Genomic DNA, 12,820 nt, shown 5'->3' with positions numbered 1-12,820 from the left:
GTACCGAGCGTGTACTTGCTCAGTACCGAGCGTGTACTTGCTCGGTACCGAGCGTGTACTTGCTCGGTACCGAGCGTGTACTTGCTCGGTACCGAGCGTGTACTTGCTCGGTACCGAGGGTGTACTTGCTCGGTACCGAGGGTGTACTTGCTCGGTACCGAGCGTGTACTTGCTCGGTACCGAGCATGTACCGCTATGTACCGAGCATGTACTTGCTCGGTACCGAGTGGTACTAGCTCGGTACCGAGCATGTACCTAGCAGTACCGAGCATGTACTGAGCGGACGAATGAAAGAAAGCCGAATCAGGAGTTATTCAGGCTTTCGTTACTGCACGTCAAAGTCAAGGCCACAACACCGCATACCTGCTCTTCCGACCTAACAGATGCCTAAACGTTTCCTGCACTCACAACTTCGGCTTCGTTTCTTTCCCTGCGTCCTCTCCTTCCGACTTCATCTCCTACACTCACGGCTTCGTCTCCTTCCCTCACAGCTTCGTCTCTTTCCTCACGGCTTTGCTTCTAGTTCGCCTTTCAACTCTCACAGGAAGCCCTAATCCTATACACGAATACACGAACACGAATCGGTTGCGTCGTATTTATATATATACCGAAGAAAAAATTTCGAGGCGGTGCCTCCTCATACTGCCTCGAGGCATTACGCTATAGTGCGTACGCCTCATGCGAAAAAATCGTAGGCTTCGCTGGATGGTTCGAGGCGTAAGCCCCGATACGCATGACTTCCGCCTCGAATTGAGGCGCGACTCAATGCGGACGCCTCGTCCGCTTTTTTAATGGTTGGTTTTAATACATCAAAAATAATCTATACAGTGAAGTTGGAAATAATGAAAATTTTACTCAACATTGAATTTTCATTATTAAACAAATTCTAAAACCCCTGTATTTAGAATACTTTGTACTTCATTTTCATGAAATCAAATAGCCCCTATAAAAAAATGAAGGATAATGTGAAGCACATAAATTTAATCAAAAAGAAAAAACATACTAGCAGTAGTTCTGCTCTTTAGAGATTTTATTATTTTGTGTAAAAGAGAACATTTCTCCAGAGATGTCTCAAAAGTTATAGGGACAAATAGGCAAAAAAGTTTTTACTCAAACTGAAAATAACAGCAGATTCTTTAAATCCAATCAAATTAAATACAAAAAGCAAATCATGAATTCAAACAGATTCTAAAAAACCCTGTATTTAGAATACTTTGTACTTCATTTTCATGAAATCAAATAGCCCCTATAAAAAAATGGCCAAGGATAATGTGAAGCACATAAATTTAATCAAGAAAAGAAAAAACATACTAGCAGTAGTTCTGCTCTTTAGAGATTTTATTCTTTTGTGTAAAAGAGAACATTTCTCCAGAGATATGTCTCAAAAGTTATAGGGAAAAATAGGCAAAAAAGTTTTTACTCAAACTGAAAATAACAGCAGATTCTTTAAATCCAATAAAATTAAATACAAAAAGCAAATCATGAAGTGAAGAATGAATTACGAGAATATAGTTGTTGCTAATAGCATGATGAGGAGGATGAGTTTCAGTATGAGTTAATGAAATGGGAAATTATTGAAAAGCAACAGTGTAGCTTATTAACAACAATAACTTATTATTCCGAGTATTGGATTGCAATACCTCATTAATTCCAAACTTTGGGCAGAAGAAACGTGAGAAGAAGTCAAAATCAGATCCAGGAGGAGCAGGAGCAGTTACAATAACACCCCTTCCAGCACATTTACATAGCTCATCAAAGTTCGGTTTTAAATTAGTAACATCCTCCCCGGAAGAAAGTTCAACCTACAAAAGTGTACAATCTCAGTGTGGGCTGAAACAATATCTACTTAAGCCAAAATAACCATAACAATGGGGCAAAAAATTTACGAAGAAATTAGATGGTTTTTGTTTTATACACATGGCTTAAATCTAAATGAATGTTAACATGAATATCCCCATAGCAATTTGCTTGATTTGGAACTTGTAGTATTTTTTACTTAAAGAAATGGACAACTTTTCATTTGAAAGATAGACCAATCATGATAGTTAAGTATCTCTAATATAAATACACATCCAAATAGAAGTGAAATCTCCTTAACTGACTGCAAAAACAAATTGAATTTTATGCAAACCAATCCAAAGCAAAATGAAGAAATCAAAGAATTGTGTGTGTACAATGATATCACCACCATCCTCGTTGCCTTTCTGAATATTCACAATGGACAAGCCATTTAAAGTATTTGGGATTGATGGTATTTCTGCAGAGTTCACGTTTATTGCTTCAATCAGAGGAAAATTTAACTCTATTAAGAAGCTTTCACCTCCATCGTTACAAGGCCTCGACAAATTATTTTCTTTTAGTAAATCCAATTTTGTGGCTTTCAGAATTCCAGACCTTGTTAAAAACTCAAGCGTATGAGCTTCAGTTATCCCAGATGTGAGAAGGAAATGTGCTGAGGCCAATGTTGCATGCCCACAAAGGTCAACCTGCAAAAAACCATGATTAAAAAATTGTCAAGTAAGAAGTTCACATAAAAGCTCATGGTACAACAGATCCAGTATTTGATGTTGTTACGTGGTATGACCACTGAATACATGAGAATTATTACGGTTCATCATATTTAATTATGGCAATCCAACGTCAAAAAATTCCAACGTTCAAGTTCATAAAACTACTGTGACAAATAGGATTTTTATCATAAGAAAGGGTATGCAACAGATCCGGGTTTGTACCAAACACCACCCACTGTTGACCTATGAAATATAATACAAAAAAAAAAAAAAAACTAAAAAAAAAAAAAACTAAAACAATAAAAAATGAGAATTAATCATTACCTATACGCAAATCCCGCGCCCATCCCTGCTCTCTGCCGAATACCTGCTCGAGTCGCGTCGGCCATCGCTACAGTACTCATTACCTGTGCAAATTGATGCCGAATGGTCATATCCTCGCGTGCATAGCTCACCTCTACCCCGCCTTTACCTTCGTCAATAAATTGAGAGCCGAGGGGCTCTCCTTTTATTTTTCTCCGCTTCTTCTCCCACATCTTGCGAAAGCTCCAACCCCCAGCAGCCCCAATTCCACTCGAGACCCAAACCAGCGACCGAACTCCTGCTTACCAACCTCCGTTATCATCTCCTCCATGCTTCTAATCCAAAGCAACAATCTAGCTCAACCTAACTTCCCTTCTTCTCCTCCCGATCTTTGCAAACCCGCCGAACTTCCTGACTTCCGACCTCCATAGCTGACCCATGCCTGTGTCGACCTCTCGCACAAAAAGAGAGAGAGAGAGAGAGAGGGAGCATTCCACCTACCCGTTCGAAGCCCTAGCCAATCCGACTCCTTCACCTCCCTCGACGACATTCATCTTTTGTTGGATCAGGAGACGACATTTTGAGCAGAAGCAACAGTGAAAACCCGCTTGCTGTGAAGGTAAATTTCTCCCATTCATGCGCTTCTTCGGCCAAATCCAGTAAACCCGTCGAACTACAAGATTAGTAAATTAAAGATTTACGATTAAAAAGGTTTGATTAAATATGATTATTTATAATAGTGTTATTAATAATGAATAATTTTAATTAACTAGTAGTTTAATTAATTATTTTTAATTTTAATTCATAATTATTCAAAATCAATTATTATTAATTATAAACAATTATGATTAATTTTAATTAATTAAGTTTAATTACTTTTAATCTTAATTAATAATTATTTACTATTATTCATAATTAATTATTGTTAACTAATTATAAATAATTATAAATAATTACTAATTATGATTAATTTTAATTAACTTTAATTTTAATCTTAATTAATAATTACAAATGATTATTTATATTTAAATATTAATTAATTATAATTAATTACTAATTATGATTAATTTTAATTAATTATATTTGCTTACTTTTACTCTTGATTAATAATTATTTATGATTATTCATAATTAGTTATTAATAATTATAGATAATTGTAATTAATTACTCTTGATTGTAATTGGTTGTCGATATGTAAGTGTTTCCCTAGCATGTCAACTCCACCGCTGGTCCATCTATGTGAAGGTATAAGTTTCTAACCTAAAAATCCTACTTTCGACGCTAGCGACGAGTCTGCAAACATCCCTACGCGCTCACGTAGCACGGGAGGAGGGAAACTGGCATGACGCTTGCGACGAGATGGGTAATCCCCGGAGTGCTCATGTAGCGTGAGAGAAACGAAAACTAAGTACCCATACGTGAGAAAATCACTGCTCTTATCAACATGTACTCAAAGACCCTTAAACGCTCATGTAGCGTAACGGAAATTGAAGAAAGTACAGCCACAATGTCCCTCGACATCTACCTGAAGCGCTCATATAGTGTGAAGGGGAAGGCTGCCTCTTGGTTTTTCCCCTGAACATAGGAGATGTCGGGAGGTTGCCGAAATTTGGACAGAGGATACAAGGACTTGGACTTGTATTTGGACACAAAATGTCTATAAAATACTTGAACCTAAGTAAAATAAAATTGAATACGAACTTGGACTTGCAAAATTGACTACAGAGGACAAGAATTGGGACTTGATTTGAATATCAAATAAACAGGACTTGGAATTGAACATGAATTGAACATTAAATAAGCTTTACTTGGACTCAAGCTTGGACAAGGATAAGAACATTGACATTGAACTTGAACTCGAATCTGCAATGAACTCAAATGAACTTCACTTGAATGCAAATAATAAATGACTTGAACTTGAATTCAAACAATTGAGCATAAGGAATCAAGTTTAACTTGAAATGAATTTGCCTAACGGTGAATTGGGCTTTAAGTTAATAATCACACACTAAAATGAATATACAAAATGCTAAGTTACAATCTAATTCACTTGAATGAAAGTTGACTAAAGGTTGTGAGCAACATCAATGAATAAATGAAGTGGTGAGTATTAATGAATAAATGAAAGAGTTGTGGTGGGTAATATTCCAAAAAAGAAAAAGTGATTCACATGCAAATGTGGAACTAGTGGCAAGAAGTTTTCATGCATAATTAACATGCAAGTGAGTGTTTTGTTTCCTTATATAGATTGAAAATCAATTCGAATGATTGGGCACAAAAATCATATGAGTGAGAATTCAATCGTCATTCGATTGCAAGCAATCATCAACAAGGAGAAAATGGAGAATGCGATAGCATGCTTATAGTTAACAATACAAGATTTTCAACGAACATAAAGAATTATCACTTAAATTGGAATGCAAATATCATCAAGCAAATTCATCATGCAAGATTTAAGTCATCTTCATATGATAATAGAGGACTGTAACACTCAATATGGCTCATCTACATGCAAACAACAATGCCCATTTGTTATGAACACAAGATCAAAATGCAATCAAATGCATTGAAACCTATAAGCAATGGGGGCCAAATGTATGATGAAACTAGTAATGAGTGCAGTTCATCCAACAGTCAACACTCACTTACAAAGACTAATGGGAAACAGTATGAATATAATGAATATCATAGTGTGTTCATGAATAAGACGTAGAAGCTCGTACACAGCTGATGTTACTTTGGTGTAATAAATACAACATACTCCTGCAAGTGATAACAGTAGATAACATAAAGCTGCCCATAAGTAATAAAAGTTTTCATGATGTTTAGAATATGATGACAGTTCAATACACAAGGTCCACACAAGTTGTATGGAAGTCCCTTTGATTGACGTCCACTATCTTGCAAACATGTGTAGTAGTTTTTATGAATACTGAAAGAGATGCAATCAATGTTGCGATATCCCTATAGTCAACATCAACTAGCTACCGAAGAAAAATGACAATCCCTTACAAACAACTGTGGGATACATATGAGTATGCATGAACGACAGCGATATGCATCCAAATGAATATCATGCAATCCATATAATGACAAGGATGATTGATGCATGTATCAATCATACAAACAAGAGTATTGCCCTTTTTATTGCTTTCAAAGACAACAAAGAACCTATCTTCAAATGTGGATTTGCAAGATAATATGTAATACTCCTACAAGCAACGACCACCCAATGGGAACAAATATGCATATCCCTCCATGCAAGAGCGGAGTAATTGGCAAAAAAAATGTAAATATCTATGGGCCTTTGTAGGAGACCCGTCATACACCCAATGTCTCGAAGACAAGCAAAATACATAATAACTACAGCGAATCCAACAACATGGCGGCAAGCATGCATTGAATATCTAATGGTGAATGCAGTACATTTGGTACACATGCTACATGACAACTACCAACAAAGATCAAGAATCTAGAATAAATACAAGCATCTATAAACATAAAGCAGGATATTCGTTAGTGCACTACAATATACCTGCAGAAAGCAAAAAGTAGTGCACGACAGTCTACCTGTACAAAACAGGCAAATACAGAAGGCCTATGCCAAGCACGAGCCTCTACTAGTTACTGTAGAAGATCCGTTGATATTTCAAAAATGCCCCCGCACATGCACCATAATATGTATACAAATAGATATACTAAAGGGGTAAATACAATCACGACCCGCATGGGCCACAACGAGCATGTTATGGGTACACACATTACATCTAGAGATGCTGCGCAGGTCAATAAGTGAATTCAAGTTTGAACCCGATCATTCTATGCGGATCAATATGAGTCGAACCATCAAACAAATATATGGTTGCGGTGACCGGTATATTTGTCTTAATACATTCATATTAGGCCTTCAAGGCCTATATTAATGAGAATTCATTAATAAAGGCATAAATCCTATGACGAATCTAATCCTTTGTCGGCAAACTAATAGAGTTGAAAATGTCCAATTAATAAAATATAATGATCTTATTCACCCCGATGATGGCCATGTTGAATGTATATCTCAACTAAAAGGATGACTTCAACATTCAAAGCTCCACCCAAATACCCACGAAGATCCAAAATTCTAGAAATCATCTAATCTAAAGATATTTAAAATTGAAATTTAATCCATCAATCACTCAAAGTAAAATACATTCACCCTCTACAATAGTTTGCCAATGTGAACAAATTTGAATATAACTTCATCTCACATAGAGCTAATGTCTAATCGAAAAATATCACTAGAATCCGTTCTTAAATAATCTCCTGCTAATAAGGACGTGGTATGTGTCCTCTAACCGGCTGTTTTGCCGCCAAATGGCACCGCAAGATAAACGATTATGAGCCAAAGCCCTCTGAATCTAGTAGTTTTGCCATCAAATGGCACCACAATATAGCGATTATAGCCACAGCCAATACGTTCCTTAGTGACATCAAATCCTTGAGATATGAGTCAATATGATATGATCGATAGGGCACAAAGCCATCTGTTAGCTAAGGTGGATTCAAAATTGTCCCCTTAGACAAATATTCACACCAGGTCTACAAGGTACCCTTGGACGAAGCAACCCATGGTTGCCGGCAAGGATCCTTCTGTCAGGTTGGGCCGACTACCTCCTCTGATTAAATAGACCATGGACCATGATGGTCCGGAATGACGGAACGACGGAACTATTGGATCTTGATCGGGTCCATCATTCATTCCCCCACCACCTGCTTTAACTGCAAGATGGTGAAATTTTAAATTTTAAATTTTAAATATTGAATTTTCAAACATCATTCCAATTCCCAAACCCATGCTGCTACTATATGCATGATACTATGTATCTACAGATATAACATATCTGATCGATGAATAGCCTTAATCAAAAGTTCTCTCTCATTATCGGGAGGGGTAATTAACCATAGGGGCTTGCGCCTACAGGAAACCAGAACTCAGATCATAAAGTCCTCGCAAAATGAGGGCGAAATCTCTAGGTAGTGGCTTATCTACAAATCTATTTGCCTTCCAAAATTTACCCCGAAACTTAATTCCGTTAAAACTCCCCCGAAGGAAAAAGCACAACGGGCGGAGGTTAGGGCCGAATTTTCGGAGCCAACATCCACCCAAAGCCAAACTTCCCCAAGTTCTTTTTTCTTCCAAGGACACTGTTTGTATGAGAAAAATGCCCAAAAAAATAAGTAAATATGAGATAATTCCTTTAACCAATAGGTAGAAGTCAATCACAACCTTTAGATATCTAGTCATGAATATACAGTAACAAAATCAGAAATCCCATATGTTGTAGTGCAAAGGTAAAAGTTTTCACTAAGAATATCTAATCCTTCAAAATGATATTTAATACAAAAAAATATAATATAGGCAAAGCTTATGGACTTTCTAATGAAGGTTTATTCAACCTAACTTCCAAAAGATGAAGAAATAAGCATGCAATAACGAAGCAAAACAATTAACACACAAAATTACTTGTTGCATATAACTATTCGTAAGAAATAGAGCTCAAATAAATGTGAATTTGTAATACATCTTGTTGGAATTCTATGTTTTGGAGACTGCGGCCTCAGCAATTAGCAAATTTAGAAACCTCATTCAATGATTTCAGCCTCAGCAATTCATGAATTCCAAAGCATTAGCATTAAAAAGGAAGGTCACTAAGATCTGTGGATCTAAGTTGGTCGACCGTGTTATTATTCCTTAATTAATTTTTCTATGCTTTGCAATTAATGTCATTCTATTCCTATAATTAGAAATGAGAATGATCTAATTTCAAGCTAATCCAATTTGATCTCAAAACAAACTTTAACATATATAAGCTAGCTCATAATCGACTCATGGATCAAATTAATTCGATTTTGCATTGGCTTCGCTCGAATCAACCCAATTTCAAGCTGGCTCAAATTTGAATCGAGTCAGCTCGAAATCTGTGGGCTCCGAAAATTCGGCCCCAGCCTCCCCACCGCGCGATTGTATTGTGTGCTTTTATTCGAGCGAGGGAGCTTTAACGGACTAAGTTCCGAGATAAATTTTGGAAGGCAGATGGGTTTGTAAATAAGACACTACCCAGAGATTTTGCCCTCATTTTGCGAGCACTTTATGATCTGAGTTCTGGTTTCCTATAGGCGCAAGCCCCTATAGTTAATTATCCCTCCCGATAATGAGAAGGAACTTTCGATTAAGGCTAGTCATCAATCAGATACGTAGATATACGTGTTATCTGGCATATAGTAGCAGCATGAATTTGGGTATTGAAGATTGGAAGTTTGAAGATTTGATATTTAAAATATAAATTTCACCATCTTTCACTTAAAGCGGATGGTGGGGGAATGGATGATAGACCCGATCAAGATCCCATGGTTCCATCGTCCCAGGCCATCGTGGTCCCTAGTCTACTTAGTCAGAGAAGGTAGTCGACCCAACCTGACAGAAGGATCCTTATCAGCAGTCATGGGTTGCTTCGTCTTAGGGGACCTTGTAGACCTGTGGTGAATGTTTGTCTAAGGGGACAAATTTGAATCCACCTTAGCTAATAGAGGGCTTTGTGCCCTGTCAATCATATCCTATTGATTCATATTTCAAGGATTTAATGCCAATAAGGAATATAATGGCGCTGGTCATAACCGGTATTTTGTGGTGCCATTTGGAGGCAAAACCACTCGGTTCAGAGGGCCCCGGGTCATAACCGTTTATCCTTCGGTGCCATTTGGCTGCGAAACCGCCGGTTAGAGGACACATTCCACGTCCTTACTGGCAGGAGATTGTTTGAGAATGGATCCTAGTGATATTTTCGACTAGGCATTAACTCTTTGTGAGCTGAAGTAAATTTTAATTTATCCACCTCGGCAAACAGTTGCGGAGGGTGGATGGATTTTGCTTTAAGTGTTTCGTGATTGGATTTTAATTTTAAATATTTTTGGGATTTTGAGATTTTTTTGGGTTTTTTTGGATGTTAGGAATGTACTTTTGGGAGGCATTTGAAATTTTTTAGAATGGACCCCACCGGTTGAAATAAAATTCAACACAGCCATTATCGGGGTGTTTGGGTTCATTTTTTATTTTTGGATTGAACCTTGTCGACTCGGCTGAGCTGTTGATCGAGGATCGGGTTTCTTATAGATTTTGTGTTTTTATTAGTGAATTCATATTGTTATAGACCTTGAAGGCCTAATATGAATGTATTAAAATAAATATATCGATCGTCATCATCGTATACTTGTTTAATTGTTCAAACCCTATCGACTTCTATTGACCCATATAGAAGGATCGGGTTCGAACTTGAACACTCGTTGACCCACGCAGCATCCCTAGACGTCACGTGTGTACCAATAACACGTTCGCCGGGGCCCATGCGGGTTGTATGATTACATTTACCCATTTTAGTGTACCTATGTTTATACAAACTATGTTGAACTTATGCGGGGGTATTTTGGAATATTCATGAAACGTCTTCTGTCCGCTTCCAAGAATGTCGCGGATCCGATGGCGATATGGTCTTGATGTTAGGAGACATCTCCTCATCTTGATGTTGACTCATCTTTCTCGTTCACCAGGGAGGTCTTTCTTGAAATTTATGGTCACTGTCTTGCAAAGACTCTCTTTCGGGGTCTTTAGTGTAGTAGAGTTGTTACTTCTGGCGTTTGTAGACACCAGAACTTTTTTCTTCCTAAGGATGAGACCAGAAAGAAACTTTGGAACACCAGAAAGTTTTGTTCTAATTTGTTCAAACATCTCTTCAATTCAGCCAGGAGGTGTCTTCTTTCGTAGGCCGAGTTGCCCTTGTACCCGACGTACTTGAAAACCTTAATCACCATTATTAATAGGTGATATCTGTACTTGTACCCACAGTGGTTAGTTGTACTTACAATATACACATTGTTGTTATCCACAAGCAGTTTGTATGCATTTGTAGGAACCCGTTGTATTCACTACGACATCCTAGAAATGTTTGTAGAAGATTTGTTGTTTCTGCATCATATCCACCATTTAATCAATCTCAGGTGGTTTTATTATATTTGCACTTGTTTGTGGGCTGTATATTGAATGCATAGGAGCCTTCCACGGTAGATTATGGACACTTGCATTCGTTGTGTTATACATTTCTACCTGTAAGAAGGCGATTTATTTGACTGCCATTGAAGTGTTGTTGACTGCAGGAATGAACACAATGGCCCTTGTAATATCTTTGAGAGCTTGTAATGTTGCTTATGAGTGAACCAACAATTCATTTCTATTTGGGATTTTAATGGATGTCCTTCCTTCATTCATTAATTTCCACTACAAATACTTTATTAATATTTGATCAAAATTATCATCTACAATTTGCATGGATTAGGATGAATGCTACAATCCAATCATCGTCATTTGCATGAAGGTTATATTGAGAATCAAATGAAATCATCCTTATCATTAAGTCAATGACACTTGCAAAATCTCTTGGTTTACAAATTTTATATGTATTCATTTGCAAGCTCAAGTGTGAGTTCTTTGTTCAAATTCACTTAAAGTTCAAGCCATTTTGTGACAATTCAAGAGATTTTTCTTTTGGTCAAAATTGGCTTAAGTATTTTGCGCATTCACTTGGATTAAGATTTAGTTCATTTTATAGTCCAAATAATGTCCAAGTCATAGTTCTCAAAAATGAGTTTAAGTTCAATCCACTTGATGTTGCATGGCTCAAGTTCAATGTCTTCAAATCCCTATACACTTGGCTCAAGTCTCATTGTCTTGTTCAATTCAAGTGAATTCTTTTTAAATTACTTAAGTTTGCAAGCCTTTATCAATTATTCAAGTTCTTGTTGTTATTTCAGACAAATTTTCAACAGCCTCCCGACGTCTTTCCTGTTTAGGGGAAAAACCAAGAGGCCGCCTACCCGCCACGTCAACAAAGATGTGCACAGTTGGTGTTTGTGAGACACCGCGGCGGTATTTTTTGTTTTTCTCCCATCACGCCAACAAAGGCGTGCATGGGGTTTTTTTAAAAAAGCATTTTTATTTGAAAAGCAATTTTGATTTCTCCCTGCTCGGAGGTACTTATGAGCGACCAAGCCTCGCCGTAGTTGCCGCACCAGGGTCCCATCCCACCACGCACACTAAAGGTGTGCTTGGGGCAATTTTCCGGTTTGCCACGAACATTGAAGCAGAGTTTTGAGTTTAGAAGAATTTGTACCTTCGCAGGGTTGTCGGTGTTGGCACGTGGATCGAGGGATCACTCGCCTACCTCGTTGTAGGTGTCGCACCGGGGTCCCATCCCACCACGTGCACCAAAGGCGTGCTTGGGGCGATTTTTCGGCCCGATACAAACATCGAGGTAAGAGAGGGAGATGGATTATTTATTTATTTATTTACTATAACTGATTATGATTAATAAATAATTATTTATAATTAAAGGTAATTAATTATAATTAATTTCAATAAATTATAATTAATAATTATTAATAATAATTAAATATAATTAAATATTTAATCCTAATAAATTTTAATTAAATGTAATTATTTTTATTATACCCCCTTCCGATCAAAAATGTGTAACTTCCGATCCGATCGGAAGGGGGTGTCGAAGGAGGGGAGAATGGCTTGGGTAAGGCTAGGAAAATGCTCTCCTCTCTCTCTCTGGACAGGAGGACCGGAGGTGGGAGAGGGGTTCGAGATAGAGGGCAGTCGGCGGCCTTGTGGGAGGTCGGAGAGGAAGAGGAGGGAGCTGCTTGCGATCGTGGAAGAGAGGAGGCGTAGGTGTCCCCGAAGGCTTGAGCTCGTCTCCCTCTTATAGACGCAAAAGGAAGGGAGGCGATCGAGGCTCTGCAAACAGGAATCCCGGGACGGCGCCGAATGCACAGCGATTCGGCGGGATTTCGGGCAGATTTTACGGGATTCATTCGACGAGACGAGATATATGAGCAGGATTTCGGGGACTTAAACAGGTATTTCGTATATATATATATATTATAACAGAGGTCAACAGCCCTTGATTGTG

General features: G+C 37.8%; 1 protein-coding gene across 1 annotated transcript in view; it reads right to left on the bottom strand.

Moving 5' to 3' along the window:
- Positions 1-12,820, bottom strand: part of LOC110092449 (uncharacterized isomerase BH0283) — a gene marked incomplete at its 3' end in the record, with an annotated part of 65,165 nt that overhangs the window by 9,053 nt on the left and 43,292 nt on the right. Inside the window, 2 exon segments of the mRNA XM_028694476.1 lie at positions 1,641-1,802; positions 2,175-2,486. Of these exon segments, the coding sequence (XP_028550309.1) occupies positions 1,641-1,802; positions 2,175-2,486 (474 nt within the window).

This window comes from Dendrobium catenatum, unplaced genomic scaffold (genome assembly GCF_001605985.2).
Source record: "Dendrobium catenatum unplaced genomic scaffold, ASM160598v2 fragScaff_scaffold_490, whole genome shotgun sequence".
NCBI classification, from domain to species: domain Eukaryota; kingdom Viridiplantae; phylum Streptophyta; class Magnoliopsida; order Asparagales; family Orchidaceae; genus Dendrobium; species Dendrobium catenatum.
The sequence above is the reverse complement of the archived record's forward strand: the minus strand, read 5'-3'. Positions and strand labels throughout refer to the sequence as shown.